Here is a 21,897-nt window from a genome sequence, read left to right as displayed (position 1 = left end):
CGAAAGCATGGGCAAGTCTAAATTGAAAATTTCTGGTACACTTAATAAATATGTATATTAGTGTTTTTAGTCCCAACTTAATGTATCTCCTTTGAATGTTTTTGTACATGTGTTTGATATGGAAATTTGTATCAATGCCAGATCATGCATGTGTGATTACCATATATACTCATTTACAAGTCGAATCCAACTGCTTAGACCCATATCTGTCATTGCATAATGTGCCTGCTGATCTGGGTCTGTGCAGTTTGTTATGATTAATTAGTAAAACATAGACTCTAATCGGCATGCACATTATACTGTGTCAGATTAGGATCTTTGTTGTTTGCAGTTTGACTCAACTTGTGAGTATATATGGCATGTAACAAAATTTTATTATATTTCAAACTTATTCAGTACAGTGGAAACTGTTGAAAGACCACCCCTTCTGTCATAGCATAATGGTCTCTCAAGACAGGTGGTCTCTCATAGCAGGTCATAATACTATATAATCAATAAATCTGTACATGGAGAATCTGGTCTCTCAAGACAGATGGTCTCTCATAGCAGTGGTCTGTCAAAACAGGTTTTACTATATATCCTACTATTAACCTACACAAGCATGCTGTTGCAATATTTGCAGAATTCTAGCAGACAGACCTGTTTATAGCAAAGTTAAAAATAGGTCAAAGAAATCCTTGACAAAAATATAGTAATACAGTCGGCTCCACTTAATTGCATATCGCTTAATTGCATAGATCACCTAAGTGCATAGTGAAAGTATGGTCCCGTTTTACATTGTAATTATACATGAATTCCGCTTAAATGCATACTCCGTTTATATGCATAGCTTGCGTCTGGTCCCGAGGCTATGCACGTAAACAGAGTTGACTGTGTACGAGGTAATACTTCATACATTTATAAGATATCAAAACTTAGAAGGAAGGAAATTCAACTCGACTGAAACAGCTTCTCTTATCAATGTTGATTATGTACATAAAATAATAACATGAAGAGCTGCCTGTAATCAGTTCTGTGCATTAATGTAAGATGTGTAAGGCACTTGCAAATAATCTGTTACTCAACCATAAAGAGTCCATAAACAGCTGAGTTAGCCATTACTATCTGCTGAAATGGATTTATCTAGGTTACAGGCACCCATGGCACCCTGGGATGGGGGAGGGAATCAGTATCAAGAGTTCTTCTACACCTGAAAGAAGTACTCAGGATTTCCTTTGATGTGAAATTTGGGATGCTGTGAGCTGAAAAGTCCACAGCATTCCCCCAGATAGGCTTGTTTCTTATAAAGAATCAGGGAGCTGCTCATTTAGTCTGAAGATATTTACTTACATTTAATTTTAATATGTACAGTCAGTCTGTCTGCAGATTTGAGTCACACCCCATCATAGGTGACCCATGTATTGTTTGGGTCAAAACAGCTTGGATACTTTGAAGGGGGTCAGTGTATCAATGTATTCAATATTCCAGTACCCACTCTCTTAATCTAATGCACATATACATGGCCCAATCAGATCTATTTATTACTCTATCAGGATTAAAAGATAAGCTAAAAGCCGTTTATCTCCACTCAAATTAGTTTGGTCTACATCAAGAGAATACAGGATAACAGTATTGTATTCAATACAGGATAACAGTATTGTATTCAATACAGGATAACAGTATTGTATTCAAGGATCTGAGGATATTAGTGGCAGTATTACTGTTGCACAATAGTTCTATTGCATAATGAAGTTACCACCAACGGGTGATGCTAAAAGCAATGTCTTTCATACCTGTGGCCCTACTGTGTTGTTGTATGTTTGTGTTCAGCTTGAAACTATCATGATTTCTGTTGAAGGTACATTATATGAGATACTCTACATGAAATCTTGATGATTGAGATACCTTACATGAAATTTTGATGACTGAGATAGTCTGCATGAAGTCTTGATGACTGAGATAATCTGAATGAAATCTTGATTGAGATACTCTGTGAAATTTTGATGACTGTGATACTCTACATGAAATCTTGATGACTGAGATAATCTGCATGAAATCTTGATGACTGAGATACCTTACATGAAATCTTAATGACTGAGATAATCTGCATGAAATCTTGATGACTGAGATATTGTGTTAAATCTTGTTGACTGAGATACCTTACATGAAATATTGATGACTGAGATAATCTGCATGAAATCTTGACGACTGAGATACTCTGTATGAAATCTTGATGACTGAGATACTCTGTGTGAAATCTTGATGACTGAGATACCTTACATGGAATTTTGATGACTGAGATAATCTACATGAAATCTTGATGCAATATTGAGATATCTTACATGAAATCTTGATGACTGTTGGAGATACCTTTGATGATATTTAGATGACTGCTTGAGATACCTTATGTGAAATGTTGATTGCCAGTTTTAGATAACTTGCATGAATTTTTTTTCTTGCTGCTGTTATAGATAAAGTTAATAGGATACTAACTTTCTAAAAACTTTGCATCATGGTCTGAGTAATGTGATAACAGACAAATTCCAATGGCTTTACTTTTGAGCAAGAAAAATTCTGGCAATTTATACACAGACCAGAAAGTTCAAGACTAACTTAATTTCTCTGAGTTCTTTCCACAGGAACACAGTACTGTCTTGTATCAGAATTTATCTTGACATTTGTGTAACAGTATTAGAAATAACAAATCGGAGGATACTTTTATTTCATCTTTGCACACCGAGACTTTGCATTATCTTGGAGTGATTTGACTGGAATCATGATGTGGTTTACCCTCCATTCAATCAATCCCAGTGTGCATATGGAATTTAATTTACATGTAATCATGATGGATCTCTTTGACTAGCAATGTATAAGAAGAGCTGGCAAAACAGACCTTTGAGATCTAAACTATAACAGACTTTTGAGATCTAAACTAAAACAGACTTTTGAAATTTAAACTAAAACAGACCTTTGAGATCTAAACTAAAACAGACTTTTGAGATCTAAACTAAAACAGACTTTTGAAATTTAAACTAAAACAGACTTTTGAGATCTAAACTAAAACAGACTTTTGAGATCTAAACTAAAACAGACTTTTGAAATTTAAACTAAAACAGACCTTTGAGATCTAAACTAAAACAAAAACAGACTTTTGAGATCTAAACTAAAACAGACTTTTGAGATCTAAACAAAAACAGACTTTTGAGATCTAAACTAAAACAGACTTTTGAGATCTAAACTAAAACAGACTTTTGAGATCTAAACTAAAATTAACATTCTGAAATCCTCAGCATACATACAGACATTAAAACACAGGCTTGTCTTCCCCATTCTTGTTGTCTGTTTTTATGCCTGTGCATCCAGCATATCTATTTTGAAAACATTCCTATTCAGTGATCATTTATAGATATATAAAAAAAAGTCCTAATGGACATGATTGGCCCATGATTGTTGCAAATAAATTTAACCTCATTTGTTTCCCTGTGATTCTGTTTTGATGATTTGCATATTTGGAAATCCCATAACAGTCTGACGTAATTGCTTTAGGAAAAAAAGATTAGAACAAAATGGTACATCTGATGAAGATTAGGAATTATTGATTATGATACATTTTTGTAATTTATGTCATGTTGTACTCATGACTGATATTGATATGAACAAACTTGTTTGACAGAAAGTGTATGGATGTAATTCTCTTGTGCTGTATTTATTTGGCAGCATCTGCATGGAAGTTTTTTTCATGTATGCTATACTTGTTTGACAGTATCTGTATGGATGTAATTCACTTGTGTTATACTTGTCTGACAGTAGGTTTCTATGAAATTCACTTGTGATATACTTGTCTGACAGTATCTGTATGGATGTAATTCACTTGTGCTATACTTGTCTGACAGTAGGTTTCTATGAAATTAATTTGTGCTATACTTGTCTGACAGTATCTGCATGGATGTAATTCACTTATGCAATACTTGTTTGACAGTATCTGTATGGATGTAATTCACTTGTGCTATACTTGTCTGACAGTATCTGTATGGATGTAATTCACTTGTGCTATACTTGTCTGACAGTATCTGTATGGATGTAATTCACTTGTGCTATACTTGTCTGACAGTATCTGTATGGATATAATTCACTTGTGCTATACTTGTCTGACAGTATCTGTATGGATGTAATTCACTTGTGCTATACTTGTCTGACAGTATGTTTAATGAAATTCACTTGTGATATACTTGTTTGACAGTATATTTATGGATGTAATTCACTTATGCTATACTTGTTTGACAGTATCTGTATGGATGTAATTCACTCATGCTATACTTGTCTGATATTATCTGTATGGATGTAATTCACTTGTGCTATACTTGTCTCATAGTATCTGTATGGATGTAATTTATTTTTTCTATACTTGTCTGACATCTCTATGGATGTAATTTTGCTTGTGCTATTCTTGTTTGTCAGCATTTGTATAGTGTGCTGTGTTTGTTTGACAGTATCTGTATGGATGTAATTCACATGTGCTGTACTTTGTACCAAGTTCAGTTGAAGAAGTCATTGATTACATTTTTTCCAACAGCATGTTTAGAAAGATAAAATGTGAGTTCTTTGATGTAGAGAGGTAGGCTTGGCTTATTCAGAATGATCAGTGCTGACTGCCATGTACTGCTTGTGTTGCCAGTCATAGAAAGACTGGTATTCTAATCTTATATTCCATGTTCAAGAAGCTTCCATGTGTAACAGTTTGTGAATTGTTGTTTGAAATGCAGTGGATCTATTGATAAGGAAAAGATGTTACAACACTGTTGTCTGCTTGGTCTTTATTATTGTTTAAATGCAGTGAGTTTTTTAACAGCTGGTGCTTCAACAGTGTTGTCTGCCTGGTCTGCAACTGTTCAAATTCACTATTCTCACCTTTGTAACACATGATATAATCCTCCTAGATTTGTCTCCCTTGGACTTCAGAGTAACATTTCAGTTTGGCAAAGGAATTAAAAATAAGAAAATGTTTTGGAATTAGTGAAGGCAGTTGGAATATGATTTTATGCGTAATTTATTGTAAAATAAAGACTAATTATTTGGCAATGCAAGGTAATTCCAGTTTATTTCCTTGATTACATGACACTAAATCAACAGATAAACATTTATTTTAAATCAGATGCATTACAATTTTTGGGGTTCTTGAACTTGACAAATGTTGCATTCATTGTAGATGGTTAATAGTTTCCATTTGGCACAAACAAATCACAGGTATGATTAGGAATCATGGGGGGGGGTGATCATCAGGTATGATTAGGAGTCAAGAGGGGTGGGGATGATCATCAGAACATAAACCTCAAGAACATAAATTAATGACATGCATGCAAATGATTAAATTGGAGATTGATCTTGTTTGAATTTACAGAATGGGTCCTCAATATCTGCAACAAAAACTTCATAATAAAAGTTCTACTTAGGTTGATACCAACTTTTTTTTTGTCTTCACAGATTTAAATGCAGTATAGCCTGGAAAATAAACACCATTTACTTGCTAAATTTAATTTTGATATTAATTAAATGATTGTTCTTTTTTGAAATTTTTAAAAATAAGTTGGCCCCCAAAATGTAGGGTCCACAGAAAAAAAAAGTTGAGTAACCATGTCTTTATTTAACAGTTTATGAGAAACAATGACGATGGATTTCATCTATGTTAGACATTGTGGGGGGAGGGGGTGTTTGCAATGCACCAGCCATGTTGTGTTCTTTGCAGTAGCAAAGTAAGAAATTCAGCCACTATGGCCCCACTCCTCCCCAACCTAGTACTGCAACCCCTTCCTAATAACAAAAAAAGTTGTTTGATGTGAAATTTTGTGTTGGAATCCATGAAAAATCATTGCATGCCCTAATGCTTTCCACAATGTATTTGTTGCAATTATGGTATTGATTTATTGTAGCAGTCATTAAAATTATAAAGCTGGATCCATATTACATACCAGTCACTATATCATTTTATCAAAGTTTTATTATATCATTAAACAAAATATTTGAAATTACTGCCTTCAGTGTCTGGCCCAAAAATTCCCCCCAAGTTATACATGTCATAAATTGAACTGACTGGACTGATACAGGAGCTGTTGTGGATTGCTCACTGCCATGTTCAGTGTAGCAAACATCTGACACAGTTCTCTAATCCCACATGGGATTAAAAGCAAGCTCATTGTTTCCTTCTTGCTAATCTAAAAGAAATTTAGGATCAAACATTTGTGCAAAGCTTTTCAATCTGTCTAGACAGTGAGGCTTGCCTGGGTGACTTGCAGCAACCTTTTTTCCTAATCAGGGTTTGGATGGGGAAACTTGATCTCTAGATAGCAATTATGGCAAGGCAAGTCCAGACTGAAATAACATAAATTGAAGTGTTAAATTAATCCACAATTTGTACACAGACAACTCCTGGTGATAAAAAGTAATATCAGCTGTCTTAGAAAAGTTGCATTCCAGTCCAAAAACTTGTACCCACCATTAATTGGTGACCATCATTTGATCTATAGACAGACCTACTATGATGGTTAAGCTTATTCCAGTTACCTCATTTCAGTATTGAGCATTCTTTCACCTGTTCCTTTTCAGTTTATGATGTGTTTAATGGACTTGAACAAATCATGATGTGTTTAATAGACTCAAACAAATTTGGGTGTTCATAATATCAAGGAAAGATAGCAAACTCTGCCGCTAATGATTTAAGGGAAGCAACTCTGACATGCATACATCACATGCATCAACAGAGCACCATTTAGTGACATCAGAGCTTCTACAATAGTAGTTGCAGATGAAGGTAGTGGGATATTGCAGAAAATGTCAAACTTATTTATGCTTTTAAGGAAAATTCTAATAATTATGAATTATCAAGAGCAAGGAAGCAGTGATATCAACAACCTTGTTCTTGGGGAAAAACCCACACCACCTCAGCGGATGCTATATTTGTTTTCATTGAGCATGTTAATTTTATGATATTGTATTGTATTTTCAGTTTGATGATGGCTTTATGGAAGAACACAATATGGTGCTTGATGCCTTACAAATGGATATTTTGGAGAAACATCACCATGATAACATGCAAATTATGGCGAGCATGTTAGCAAGGGTTGGTTAACCTTACGTAATTTGTAGTGGAATGCTTAATATTAATCATTTGTTTACCATACATGTCAATATCTGTTGATAAATTCAATAATTTCAGCAGTGATTTTCTCTTGGAGATGTTCATTAAGCATTTTAAGTAAAGCATCAGATTCCTGTTTAATCTGTGCTGACTGAATTTTTTTCAATTTTTAGAGACTTCAATATTTAATTAAAGGGACTGTATGATATTTCTTTAATGGGACTGTTTGATTTTTTATTAAGAAACTAAATGATATTTTATTAAAGGGACTGTTAAAGGGAATTGTGATATTTTAGTTAAGGGATTATATGATTTTTTTTTCAACTGACTTTATGATGTTCTATTAAATTTAGACGTGGATGAGTTAGGAATCTTTATATATGTCATAAAAAGTTAATGGCTCTGTGTTAACTACATATATATAAAGCATTTAGTTGCAGACATCTAATGCATGATAGACATAAAAAAATGTAACCTACTTTTGACCCACTTGTGGAAATATGGTTGCCCTGGAGAAATAAAACCAGTTCAGAATGTGTATCCATACAAATAAATAATATTAACATTTACATGTAGTTAAAATGGCCTAGAAAAGTGTCATGTTATGGGATAATTATATAAATTCATACAACTTGTTTTCTTCTCCACAGTCTCTTAACAAGTATTTTACAAATATTTCTGCTTTTTCTACTCGTATATTTTTCAGCTATCATGCTTCAGTTTAAATGAGGTAACAGTCAGTATATTTTTCTGGTCTGTACATACATATAAACTGTAGCATGAAATTTTGTATATGTCCCTGCCATATATATGAAGAGATCATATGCCATTACCCATGGATTGCCACATTCATATATGAAGGGACCATATACTGTTACCCAAGGACTTGCTGTATATATAAAGAGAGTATATCATGTTATGCATGTCCCTGCCACATACATGAAGGGATCATATACATTTACCTATGGACATGCCATATATATGAAGGGATCATAGACTGTTACCTATGGACATGCCATATATATGGAGGGATCATAGACTGTTACCTATGGACATGCCATATATATGGAGGGATCATAGACTGTTACCTATGGACATGCCATATATATGGAGGGATCATAGACTGTTACCTATGGACATGCCATATATATGAAGGGATCATAGACTGTTACCTATGGACATGCCATATATATGGAGGGATCATAGACTGTTGCCTATGGACATGCCATATATATGGAGGGATCATAGATTGTTACCTATGGACATGCCATATATATGGAGGGATCATAGACTGTTACCTATGGACATGCCATATATATGGAGGGATCATAGACTGTTACCTATGGACATGCCATATATATGGAGGGATCATAGACTGTTACCTATGGACATGCCATATATATGGAGGGATCATAGACTGTTACCTATGGACATGCCATATATATGGAGGGATCATAGACTGTTACCTATGGACATGCCATATATATGGAGGGATCATAGACTGTTACCTATGGACATGCCATATATATGGAGGGATCATAGACTGTTACCTATGGACATGCAATATATATATATATATATATATATATATATATATATATATATATATATATATATATATATGAAGGGATCATATACACTTACCTATGGACCTGTCATATATATGGAGGGATCATATACAGTTACCTATGGACCTGGCATATATATGAAAGGATCATAGACTGTTACCCATGGACGTGCCATATATATGAAGAGATCATAGACTGTTACTCATGGACATATGAAGGGTTCATATAACCATGGACATCCGTCCATTTTTTTTATGTTGCATCTGTCATGAAGATCAACTCAGCACTATTAACTCATTAATAATTTGTGGATTGAAAACAAATTGGTCTTACATTAGAAAGACCTAGGTTAAGTTCAGTTTTGCAGCTAAATTATCCAGAGTTATGGCCCCTGTTAGACTTGTTACTTTGCTTTTCAATTTCCATTCCAGTTCTAGCCATGTATTATGCTTTTACCTGAATCCCAGATGTTATGCATGTAGATAAAAACATGGTTGAGAAGACTGATTGAATAGTGTCAATTCCTAAACAGCTCAAATAAAGTAGGTCTGCGTAACCCCTTATATCAAGGGACTGCATTTCAGCAGCTTCTCTTCTCTCAGTCTGCTTGCTGTATTAGGAATAAGGTGAACCACTTGCAAGCTCAGGAGAAAGAAAACAACAGCAGCAGAAGTATACTAATCACAGTAACAGTCACAAGGAGTAGTTGTTTGCCTTTGTTAGAAAAACAGCAGACTGGGGGCCTGAAATATTAGTTAATACTATCACAAGCTGTTTGTTAGCAATAGAATAACAACCATTTTTATGAACTGAACAATTACAGTAGTTGATAGTGTCACAATTATTTTAAAAAATCATTTCTCACATGGGGCACATGTGAGAACCAACATATTTTCATTGGTTGAGAAAATATTAGTGGTGGTCTTGGTCAACCGTGTTTTTGCCGTCATCCCTCGTCATTGTTATCAGAAAGAGAGTTTTTATCAGTTAATTTGTTTCTACTTTTTTCACCAAAACTTGACGATAGAAAGCTCAGAAATATTGCCTTATGTTTTAATAACTGTAACAGAAACAGATATAGAAAATAGTACCTAAAACAGCAACAAAGTGTGTGTGTCTGTCTGTGTGTGTGTGTGTCTGTGTGAGTGTCTGTATGAGTGTATGATTTGGATTTATAACGTAGCTTTAACAATTTGTGACAGTTTATAGTGATGTCTAGCACTGGGGCATCATGCTGCAGACATGTAGCATGATGTCACACCCAGTCACATTAACCTGACACCAGGCTGTCCAGTCCTAACACTAACGTCTTAATACCATTTTTGTAAGTCTTTGATATGACTCAACTGGGGATCAAACCCACAACCTCCCACATCTGAGGCAGATGTTCGAACCACTAGGCCACTGGAGCGGTCTCAGCAACAAAGAAAGAATATATATATATATATATATATATATATATATATATATATATATATATATATATATATATATATATATATATGAAAGAATATTGTCCAGTGGTACAAAGTATGCTATTAGTTTATTGGTAACTTCCTTTCTAAATCAATTGTCCTTTTCAGGCAGATTTTTCTGTGTTTGTTAAGTACAATAGAGTTGGTAAAAAATTATAATGTAGGATATTTACTGTAATATATTCTGTTTAGTCATGTTTACATTTCTGGTCTTGTAGGGTCACCATTTTGATGAAGAGGGAGGGACCACAGATACAGGTACAACAGAGAATTCTTCCCACAAACATGAAAAGGACAGTGGTGTGGGCAGAACTGATGAAAGTACCAAGAATGATGAAAGTTCAGAGCAGGTGAGTCTAGGATGCCTATAATTACCATTTTGCAGGTATTTTGAAATGGGCCATTTTCTTTCATGCCATTTGTCTGTGCATGTTAATGTGCCCAGTCCTGGTTAGTACTATGAAGATCCCAGGAGCAAATAAGCAACCATAGCAACCACTAGACCCCTGAAACCCAGATCACTTTTATGACTTTCACTTAGCAACCACTAGGCCCCTGAAACCCAGATCACTTATATGACTTTCACTTAGCAACCACTAGGACCCTGAAACCCAGATCACTTGAATTGCTTTCACTTGGCAACCACTAGGACCCTGAAACCCAAATCACTTATATGGCTTACACTTCGCAACCACTAGGACCCTGAAACCCAAATCACTTATTTTGCTTTCACTTGTGCATGGAGGCTGTGCATCAAAGCTTTCAGATCACTCAGTGATTCCTGATGTTAAAGCTATCATTAAGTAACAGCTATCACAAACATACACACACACACAATATGAAGAACTTTGATAAATTTTGACTACATATGGATTTATATAATCTGTTACATCAGGTAGGACAATGTATATTAACTCCTTCTCCTCCCAATTATATATTACAGCTCTGTACAAAGGACAAAAATTGCATAGTCTCTTAAAATGCCTTTTTAATACAAATTTTTACTTAGCATGAAAATCCTTTTACAGTGGGCCCATCATAAACTGGTCATGCAACTGGCTTTTTTGCCAGGATGTATGGATTTATCAACAGCTGCATGGAGCCTAAAATTGACATGATGGGTCAGTTTATTTTCAAAACCACTAGTGATAGAAGGTGAGAAGTATGTTGGCCTATTCATATTTGGTGCTGTTTTCACATCCACAGAACCCTGACTTTTCTTAATACCCTTCCCAGTAGGAAGCTGGAGTAATGCCCCTAGATTGAGAAGCCACTGTTTCCATCAACATCAAATTGACACAGTATTTAGTTTGTAAACATTACCAGGGTCTTTGATGTTTTTTGGCTGGTGCTGTGAATCCCCTTTTCATTTTAGTTCCTATGGGTCACCTGGCAGCTCCAGGGAATGATAGGCTTGAAGTCTGATGCAAGATAGGCTAGATTTGGTGGCTACTAAGTGATTTGGTGGGAAGGAGATACATTGATGGGGGGTTCTTTGTCTTGTAAATCAGACAGTAGGGGAGAAGATGTTTCTTTCAGCACCTGAGAATGTCCAGATAACACAGCCAGGAATCAGTGCTATGTGTATTGATACAGTCAGTTTTGGAGGGAGGGGTAGAGCCCATGCATCCCCACTGGGCTGGATAGTCAAGACCTCTGATTTTAGCAGCTTGTCTTAGTTTCTGTATCAGATAACGGACTTTACATTCAGTGATTTAATGTGGAGAGATATGTCTATATAGATAAGTAAGTATGGCTGTCTCAGTTGTATACTCTTATTAACAGTCAGTAGCTATACTATTTTATTCATCTTGTTGCTAACTCCATTTAATAGCAAGCTGATGTTATTTGTTTAAATCTTGATGAGATTTTTAGTATTTAGTCTTTGACTGTAATAAGTATATACAGTAAGATGAAGTATTATAAATGTTAAGTTGAACTATTACAGCTGTGTACAGTAAGTTGAACTATTACAAATGTAAGTTGAACTATGACAACTATATACAGTAAGTTGAACTATTACAAATTTAAGTTGAACTATTACAACTGTGTACAGTAAGTTTGACTATAACAGCTATGTACAGTAAGTTTGACTATCACAGCTGTAAGTTATTACAACTATATACTGTAAGTTTGACTGTAACTATGTACAGTAAGTTAGATTATAAGTTACATACAGTAAGTTGGATTATTACAACTATATACAGTAAGTTGGAATATATAAACTATATATAGTAAGATGGACTATAACAACTGTGTACAGTAAGTTAGATTATAACAGTTATGCACAGTAAGTTGGATTATTACAATTATATACAGTAAATTGGACTGTAGCAGCTTTTTTCCATTTAGTTAGCAAAGTTAAAGTGAATACATAAAATTTCTATGAATCACAACTGACATTGGTTGTACATTTGATACAAGAAGAAAATTTCCAAGTTTGGACTTTTTAAGTCCACTGTTTAAAAAAGCATTGAATTTAAACCAGTCATGCTGTTATAATTGATTTAAATTTAGCTAATCTGCTTTTGCAATGTACATTGTTGTTGTTGTTACTGCTTTTGCATTGTACATTATTGTTGTTGTTACTACTTAGGCATTGAACATTAATGTTGTTACTGCTTTTGGATTGTACTTTATTGTTGTTACTGTTTTTGCATTGTACATTATTGTTGTTATTACCTAGGCATTGTACATTATTGTTGTTGTTACTATATAGGCATTGTACATTATTGTTGCTGTTACTACTTAGGCATTGTACATTTCTGTTGTTGACTATTCTGTTCACCTAAGTTGTTAGAGCATTCACACTCATATGTGGGAGATCACAGGTTTGAACCCTGTCCAATTCATACCAAAGACTTATAAAAATGGTACTAACAGCTGCCTTGCTTGGTGCTCAGCATTAAGAGGTTAGTGTTAGGACTGGTTGGCCTGGTGTCAGGATAATGTGACAGGGTGGGACATCATGCTACATGTCTGCTGCATGATGTTCCAGTTCTAGATATCACTATAAACTGCCACACTGCAAACATTATAGCGATATGACTGAAAAATTGTTAAAGCTATGTTAAAAATCCAAATCACACTCACACATTTCCTTGGCCCAAGGTTTGTAGCATGCAGGCATCATTAATCTCTAATTTTTACCTTTTGGTATTTATTTGTGTAAAGTATTTTATTGTTAAAAATCTGTATTTCAGGAGGCTTTTGACACAGAGTGTACTAGCTCTCCAGCCAACACCAAACTGAGGCCCCATGCCGATTCATCAGATGTGCACTACTGCCGAATTAACCAATCATCAGAGGCCCACTACTCTAGCTTCAGCCAATCAGATGCTCACTACAGTAATGACAGTGTTATTTCAAATGACCTTCGGGATTCGCATGATTTTATGGAAAATGATATACCTGCTGTAGAGTGTGAACAATTCAGAGAAGCATTGAAACATTGCTGTGATAATAATAGACAAGAAAAATTGAATTCCCCCAAGTTGAATTCGAGAAAGGACTCGGAGAGTAGTCTTGACAGAGAACTGGCTCTTTTAAACAAAGAAATGGAGAATATTCAGTTGGAGTGTCAGGAAATTGTTGATAATCACATTCGGGAGAGGAACAAAATTCAGCCCTCTCCCAAAGACTCCAGTAAGAGTGACACGTATCGGACTCCTCGCAGTGTGCCCAGAATGGGAACACGACTGGAATATGTGAAACATGCAATAGTATCAGAATCTCCAGAGAACTGGGCAAGAAAGGAGAATCAACCCAGCCCCAAAACGGTCCAGCAGTCACCACAGGGTAAGAGTATAGATAAGGAGAAGGACCCTTCCACAACAAGTGCCTATAATTCTGGAGAAAGTTGCAGGAGTACACCCCTGCCTGTTACTTTGGAGTTAAATCAAACATCTGATGAAGGAGACAAGGGATTTAAAAACTCTCTGTTGTGCCTAGCTCCCCCTGATACAAGTTCAGCCCCATCCCTTAGTGATACTGAGAAACAGACACAAACTCCATCACAATTGCGTCAATGCTCTGGTTCAGAAAATAACAAACCTGATGCTAATCACTTGTCGATTGAGCAGAAAGAAGAGCTTCCTGCTAAAGTGGGTATGGGGGAATCACTCCAGGACCTGTACATGCAGTATGCAGATGTGATGTACACCAACAAGGCCAATCTACAACACACAATTCAGATACAACAAAAACTGTTTCAGCAGCAGCTGGATCAGAGAGCACGATTTCGAGGAACAGGAGACAAAAAACAACAGTCACAACAGTTAACATCATCTCCTAAACGTAGTGGCTCTACTGCAGGAAATAATAGTGATTCTCCCTCCCAAAATATCACACCACCAGACAGTTCGGTGCAGATGGAGTGGGTCGTTAAACGCCGACCTGATGGCTCACGTTATATAACAAGGAGACCAGTAAGAAACAAACTTCTCAAAGAACGAGCAAAAAAGATCAACGAGGAACGTTGTGGTATGACAACAGATGATGATGCCATGAGTGAGTTAAAGACTGGTCGCTACTGGACAAAGGAGGAACGAAAGCGCCATTTAGAGAAGGCCAGAGATCATAAAAAGAGAAGGGAGTTGATGATTAAAGCAAAGATGGAGACTCTTAAAGAGGCTGATGAAAAAAAGGAGTTGAACATTTTGGAGTTGAGTCACAGGAAGATGATGAAACACAAAGGAAAGAGAGTGTTAGATGATTTTACTACAGTACAGGAGATGTTGGCCCATGGAAGCCGAGGAGGGGATGGAAAAAATTATCATCCTCTGCTTTCTGTTACAACCGTTTGATTGTAACCCAAGTCTAGGTTTTGTTATTCATTGTTATGGCCTGGTTACAGTAAACATTCTCAGTGCTGTAAAACGACCTGTAAGACTGTTAAAACTGAGTGTCAGAAAGAACATGCCATCAGTGTCTAATTAAAAGTCACTCAGCTTTGGACGTAACTAGGTTGACTGAATGGTCAGTGAGAATAAATACTCCAGCAAAGAACTACAAAAGTACACTATGTTGAAAAGTGTTAAATTCATATGAATATTTAAATATATGTTCATGTAAATGTAGAGTTATAAAAATGCATTACTCATCGTAGAAACTACAAACACATTATGAAATGTTAAATTGGTGAAACCAGTGTTTGAAATAATCAGATATATAATGAATATGGAAGTCAGTATGTATAAATTTTCAGGTAAATTATTTTTTGGTTATTTATGAAGCCTTGTAAATTGGATATTGTAGGGTATTAATTAGTTCATGATCTGTCTTGCTTTTAGTTGGACTTTATTTCAGGGATTTCAGTCATTGCAAATGATTCAGGTTTGAAAGGCTGATAGTGAAATGGAAAACAATGCAACACCCTTTTTGCATAATCACAGATTGTCTAAAAACACAACCCTTTTTAATCTCAACATACTAAAGGTTATAAACCAGAAACCAGTTAAAAAAGGAAATAAAGTACACACAAATTATTGCACAGCATATTTCTATTTCAGTGTGCCGGCAAAACATCAGAACATATAATGTTATGATATCTGTACATATATAATTTACCTTTTTTGTTTTTCCACTGTAAATTAAGTTTTACTCCTTTTACCTTTTTTGTTTCTTCACAATAAATTGTTTTACACCATTTATCTTTCTTTCTCCACAGTAAATTAAGTTTTACACTATTTTTCTTTACCAAATGTAGAAATGGATTGCACTTAGTGTAAGAAGAGCCCAGTTCTTTTGGGGGTCAAAAGGTCACTGTGACTAAAAAATAACATCAATTTTAACACAATTACATCAGTCCTACATTACTGACATAGACCAAACTTTATGGATGGCTTGTACAGGCAAAAAAGTCTATCAGTTTTGCGGTAAAAGACCAAAGATCAGGGTCACTATAACTGAAGAAAAATGGTTTCTGCACAATGGCAATAGTACTTGATCATGTAACAAAAAAAAATTCCTTTTGATTTTGGGTAAAATGAGTTGGATGTTAATGTTATTTAATGAAAGAAGAAAAATGGATTCCGCATAATAACTTTCATTCATTATCACAGACCTGGACTAAATATTTTGAATGACTTGGAATAAGAATTACCTGTTGAGTCTGGGGTAAGAAAGTCAAAGGTCTAGGTTGAAAACATGAAAAATGATTATGCACCAATCCCTAAATTCATGACCATGCACGTTCATAAAAGTCTGCAGATGGCGTTCTCTTTGAGTAAATAATAAGACTGTCAGTTCTGAGTTTGAAAGGTCCAAGACGAAGTTGACTGTAATGGAAGAAAGAGAAATGGTTTACCTAATAAGGTAGACTCTGTAACATTTCCACAAAGAACCGACTTATTGATGAATGTATGAATTTAGCACCATAACCTTCTAGAATAAGTTGGTTGATCAAACTTAGTGGATGAATAACTTTTAGGGCATAAAAGAAACCTAATAATTTGAGGGTCAGAGGTCAAAATGATAACAAGGCTAACAAGATTCAGCTAAATAAGTGTATATCACGACTGCATATCACATAACCCAATTGTCAGTTGTCTCCATAGTGATGCCATGCTAGTGCCGAGGACTGTTAACACGGCAGGCATGTTTTTCTTAAAAAACCTTTTCTGCTAATTGTTATTGATACAGTGTGCTTTGAAATATGGCTAGTTCTTCAAAAATCGATAGTCTGCCTATTTCTTACAAATGAGAGTATATTCATACAGTTCTCTTAGCACAAACTTTCACCTCACATTCAAAATATGTGTAACTAAATAAATTTACACTGGCAAAAATATACCCCAACAGTTAGGCAGATGGCAACTTAATGACTTAAACATGTTTTCTCATTTTTACTTGCCCAAGTCTCTCTATTGTTTTTTTTTGACAAGATATATTTATGAATGTGCTGCTGATAATGGAATATTAATTGAGGGCAGAAACGGAAGTTGGTGATGATAGACCTACACCCCACTTCTTTTTCCTCCCAAATTTTTGCAAAAATATTTTCTAAAGATATATTCATATAATCCCATCACTGTATTATGAGAAATTTATAAAGCAGACCCACTCTAACACAAAAATAGCATGTTCATTCCAATATGCTTTTGACACAGTCAATAAAGACTGAGCTTAATAAAGCTCATCCAGATGCAGTACACACATTGCCATGATCTGTGGGTGGGACAGGCATTCTATGTCTGCAGTAAAAGCATGTATATCAATTGACCTTCTGCTTTCTAAGGCCTCTTTTGAAGTGCCCCTCAGAAGGTCCCAGGGGGTAGAAGAATGCCGCCACAGTCTGGTCAAAGAAATTTATTAAAGACTAATAAACATTAATTTAAACCAGTCGTCATGGTTCTTAAGGAGGTAGAATTGCTAATGGATAAAAGAAAAATTGGCTTGTGTTTTGCATTACAAAATCTTGAAGGTTTAGAACTCTTGCAGTTTTGTAATTACTGTTCAAAAGACTAATTTATATCACCTGTATAAGCATACTGTCCATTGGATTTATAAGCAACAGTGATGCAGGGTTTATGTACATGTTGCTAATTGTCAAAAATGGGATGAGACAGATACTTTTGATAATAAGCCTCAATTTGCATGTTTTCCTTTGTACCTTGCACAGATTAATATACAATTACTGTCTTTGATATGTCTTCATTTAGGATGAACATTTCAAAAATGGTCAGAATTATTTGGATGTGTCTAATCTGTGTACATACTCTTAACAGATTTTAAATTTGTGATTAAATTTTATTAAATTCATTGCAAACTTGACTTCAATAGTTTATGTCACAGAAGAAGAGAAGAAAAAAAACAAATTTAGCTCTGTTATTAAGGTAAAAAAATATTGTCAGTGAATTTGTTTATACTGTTGTACAGTGAGTTGTATATGCTTTCATAAAAAATTGAAATGACTAGATGCCTGTGGACCACTTACTGCAAATTGTCACCTCAAATTGTGCAATATCTAAGATGTAATTGTTACATGTGTGTTACAATATAATCCAGTGTTGCAAGTAGTCAGGGATGTTGAAAGTACCACAGACAATAGAATGACTAATGGGACAGTCAGTCTACCATTTTTGATGTAGAAATCGGTACTAACCTTCGCTACTAATCAGATCTCATTATAAAAAGAAAAAAAACAACAGAAATATTGAAAGACATGGTACTTTTAATGCCTTAGGTTGTTATTTTCATTCATTTGAAAATCAGTTCATAATGAATCCTGCATTTGAAGACTTGCACATGTAGATTTTCTATACTTAGTATTTCACGTACTGTATATCTTATCATTTCTGTCAACTGCAGTGAAGTATGGGTTTGTATTTGCAGAGAGCATTCAAGTTTTTTCAAGAAATTTTGTCCCTGTGCTTTAATTCTTGGTAAGTTAAGATTAATTTGGCTGTCAATTTGTGTAAAATTGACACTCATCTGACCTCAACTTTTGTTAAAAACAATTATCAGTGGACAATTCAGTATTCATGATTGATTCCCTTCCCATCTCAGAGACTGAGAATATTCATATTTTATGTATTCTGTCCAAAAAAAGGTATGTCTATTATGCTGATCTAGAATTTTGCACTTCTGCGATGGCCAATAAAATATGCTAAAATTTGCAAATTTCCTGATGGTTTACAACTACAAAGTAAGTAATTTGTTTTAGTAAAATGTGTACTGACACACATTTCAATAACTTTGAGTTATAATTGGTTGACACAACTTCAACTAATTATCATTTCTTTCCCAATAATAAATTAGAAAAGAACAGTGGTTCTCTCTGTTAACCTCTTGTGTTATTTACAGTACTAGTAGAAAAATCTATATTTATTCCACTAGCCCAACTGGACTATGTGGATACATTTCAGTAGCCCAACTGGACTATGTGGATACATTCCAGTAGCCCAGCTGGACTGTGAGGGTACATTCCATTATCCCAACTGGACAGTGAGGATACATTTCAGTAGCCCAACTGGACAGTGAGGATACATTCCAGTAACCCATATGGACTGTGATGATACTTTTTTTCCACAATTAATTGAATGATGGATCAGTAAACAACAATATATCATCTTCTGTGGTATTCAGTATACGAGGTAAACATAGTAAGAAGTGAAATTACATCTGCATGCAGATCAATACAAATAAAATAAGCAGGCTAATTAAAACATTATCCATAGAAAAAAGATATATCTACACCATTATGGGGAAATATGAAGATAAAATCATTAAAATGAATTGCATGAATCAAGTTCGTAGCGAAAATTATTAGTATTTATTAAGATATATGTAAATAAATATATTCTAAAACAGGTAAGTCAATCAAAATTCTGTCGTGTATGACATGAAAAGAGAGATTTACTCACATGTGCTTAAAACTGGGCTGTTTTTGGAAATGTTACAAGCACCACATTTTTTTCTTGCAAATTACTTCTTTCTTCAAATAAACTAAAACAGACTGTCTTAGCTTCTGCCAATCAACATGTAAATAAATAGATTTCATTTTATTTGTTGTGAGGTATTCAATATACTAGATGCAAAGGGGGTCATATATATATATATATATATATATATACACACACACACACACACACACACACACACACACACACACATGCACACATACAATGTTTAAGGGAAATGATGTTGAACAATTTAGAAGCTTTACCCAATAAAGTAATTTTAGCATTTTTAGCTAAATATTTATTATCAAGATTAAGATTCTGTGGAGTTTGGGTTAATCGAGGGATTTGTAACATTGACGTAATTTTACACTTATTTAAATTAAGGCAATCAGATAATTTTATCCAAAGTTGGATGGATTGTGACAAGAACAATTTTATGTAAATATTACAAATTTTGGAGCAAATTTTACCTGGACAGAATCTAATCTTTGAAATATAGAAATGTAATTGATAGAGTATCATCTCATGGACTCTTAAGTGAAGTTGGACGATGGGTGAGACTATAAACCAATTTATGATGGACTTTGTTCTGTTTGTAACCTTTTCAAAGATGGATATCATTTTGTCCCTGAATGCATATTGTATAAAGATATAAGACCCAATTACATAAATATTTAAGAAAAAGAGCAAATATTTTAAAATTTAAAAAGATAACCAGAATAATCTGGCCTTTTAATATTTATAGTATCATTTTATATTCAATATTGTGTAAATGTTTTGACCGACCACTTCTTCAAATTGAATTGAATTACACAACTTCTGATTTTATCTTCATATTATTAACTTTAATAATATAGATGTCTTTTTTGCCAAAAAATAAATTTTGTGAATTAAACTGTTTAATTTGCATTGATCTGCATGACTATGTAAGTTCACTTCTTACTATGTTTTCTTTGTATATTGCATACAATAGAAGATGATACCTTGTTATTTATTGCACTGTCCAGTCAATTTTGAAGGAAAAAATGCACCCTCCCTGAGAATCCAGTTGGGCTACTTGAATGTATCATCACAGTCCAATGGGGCTGTAGGAATGTATCTTCACAGTCTAATTGGAATGTATCCTCACAGTCCAATAGGGCTACATGACTATCATCACAGCCCATTTGGGCTATTGGAATGTATCATTGCATTCTAATTAGGCTATATGAATGTATCCTCACAGTCCAATAGGGCTACAGGACTGTATCCTCACAGTCCATTTGGGCTATTGGAATGTATCATTACATTCTAATTAGGCTACAGGAATATATCCTCACAGTCCAATTTGGTTATTAGAAAAAACAAAGAGTCGCAAGAGGTTAACAGTATCGTTGTCCATTCTGATTTACTATTTAGAAATGAATGATAATTAGTTTAGTTGTGTCAGTCAATTATACCTCAAAGTAAGGGCATGTGTACCCATATATATTTTGCTAAAAATGTGTAAATACAGATGCTTGTGTTGTAGACCATCACAAACATATTTTAGGAAAATGTGTATGTGTTGAAATTTTTTGTTACTCTGCATTGTAAATCAGTAAGTTGCTATTGATCACAGTACACCACTGTTACAGGATCGCCATTTTGCTACTCAATCTGTGTGTGAGACTGGTGTTTATAGGCAGGAACTTCATGTCACAAGACACATATGTCTGGAGCAACACTGTACCATGGGGGGGGTATATTGTCTGTTACTCCCTCATCTACTCTTTGTCATGACACAGTATTCCCTAACTTGCAGATGAGTGCATGATGTGATGTAATAGCACCTCCATTAGGTGTCTGAGCTAAGGGAACACAAATGCATAAAATAGCTCCAGTGATGGTGAGGTGAAAGCTTGGAAAAATTTCTATCACGTATACCTAGTCATGGATGTTTGATTTCCTATCGTGCACTTGATTACTCAGGAGAACCATAGCTAGTGGTTGAGCAAGGGAGGAAGGTGTCACACTGATCCTAGTAATGGACTTGATGATATATCCTGTTACACAGCCAGGATAGGATCTGAGAGTTCAGTTGCAGATGTTAAGCAAATAGCTGTGTTCTAATCCATGAGATAAAGATTCTTTGTACCATGCATATTGTAAAATTTATGTATTGCTAATACTCTGTGTGATCATGCCTGTATGTATATTTATTTAAAAGTGTAGATAAAATAAGACGTACATAGCTATGGAATATTAATGTATATGGTATGATTTCCCATGAGTGGAAGCTCCCGATGGTAATCTGGTCCTGTTGAAATTGTATCCTTCTACCATTGAAGTTGTTCCAATAAAAGTATAATTCATCTAGA

General features: G+C 34.7%; 1 protein-coding gene across 2 annotated transcripts in view; it reads left to right on the top strand.

Annotated features, from left to right (window-relative positions):
• LOC149788590 (E3 ubiquitin-protein ligase PDZRN3-like) overlaps positions 1 to 21,897 on the top strand; it is a 405,601-nt gene extending 383,704 nt beyond the window's left edge. For both annotated transcript variants that reach the window (XM_089974641.1, XM_089974642.1), the window contains 3 exons: positions 6,980 to 7,093; positions 10,373 to 10,504; positions 13,358 to 21,897. In XM_089974641.1, the coding sequence (XP_089830767.1) occupies positions 6,980 to 7,093; positions 10,373 to 10,504; positions 13,358 to 14,959 (1,848 nt within the window). In that variant the 3' untranslated portion in view covers positions 14,960 to 21,897. The remainder of the gene's footprint in view (positions 1 to 6,979; positions 7,094 to 10,372; positions 10,505 to 13,357) is intronic.

Source organism: Sinohyriopsis cumingii, chromosome 11 (assembly GCF_028554795.1).
Source record: "Sinohyriopsis cumingii isolate HCF-2022 chromosome 11, ASM2855479v2, whole genome shotgun sequence".
In the NCBI taxonomy this organism is placed as follows: domain Eukaryota; kingdom Metazoa; phylum Mollusca; class Bivalvia; order Unionida; family Unionidae; genus Sinohyriopsis; species Sinohyriopsis cumingii.
The sequence above is the reverse complement of the archived record's forward strand: the minus strand, read 5'-3'. Positions and strand labels throughout refer to the sequence as shown.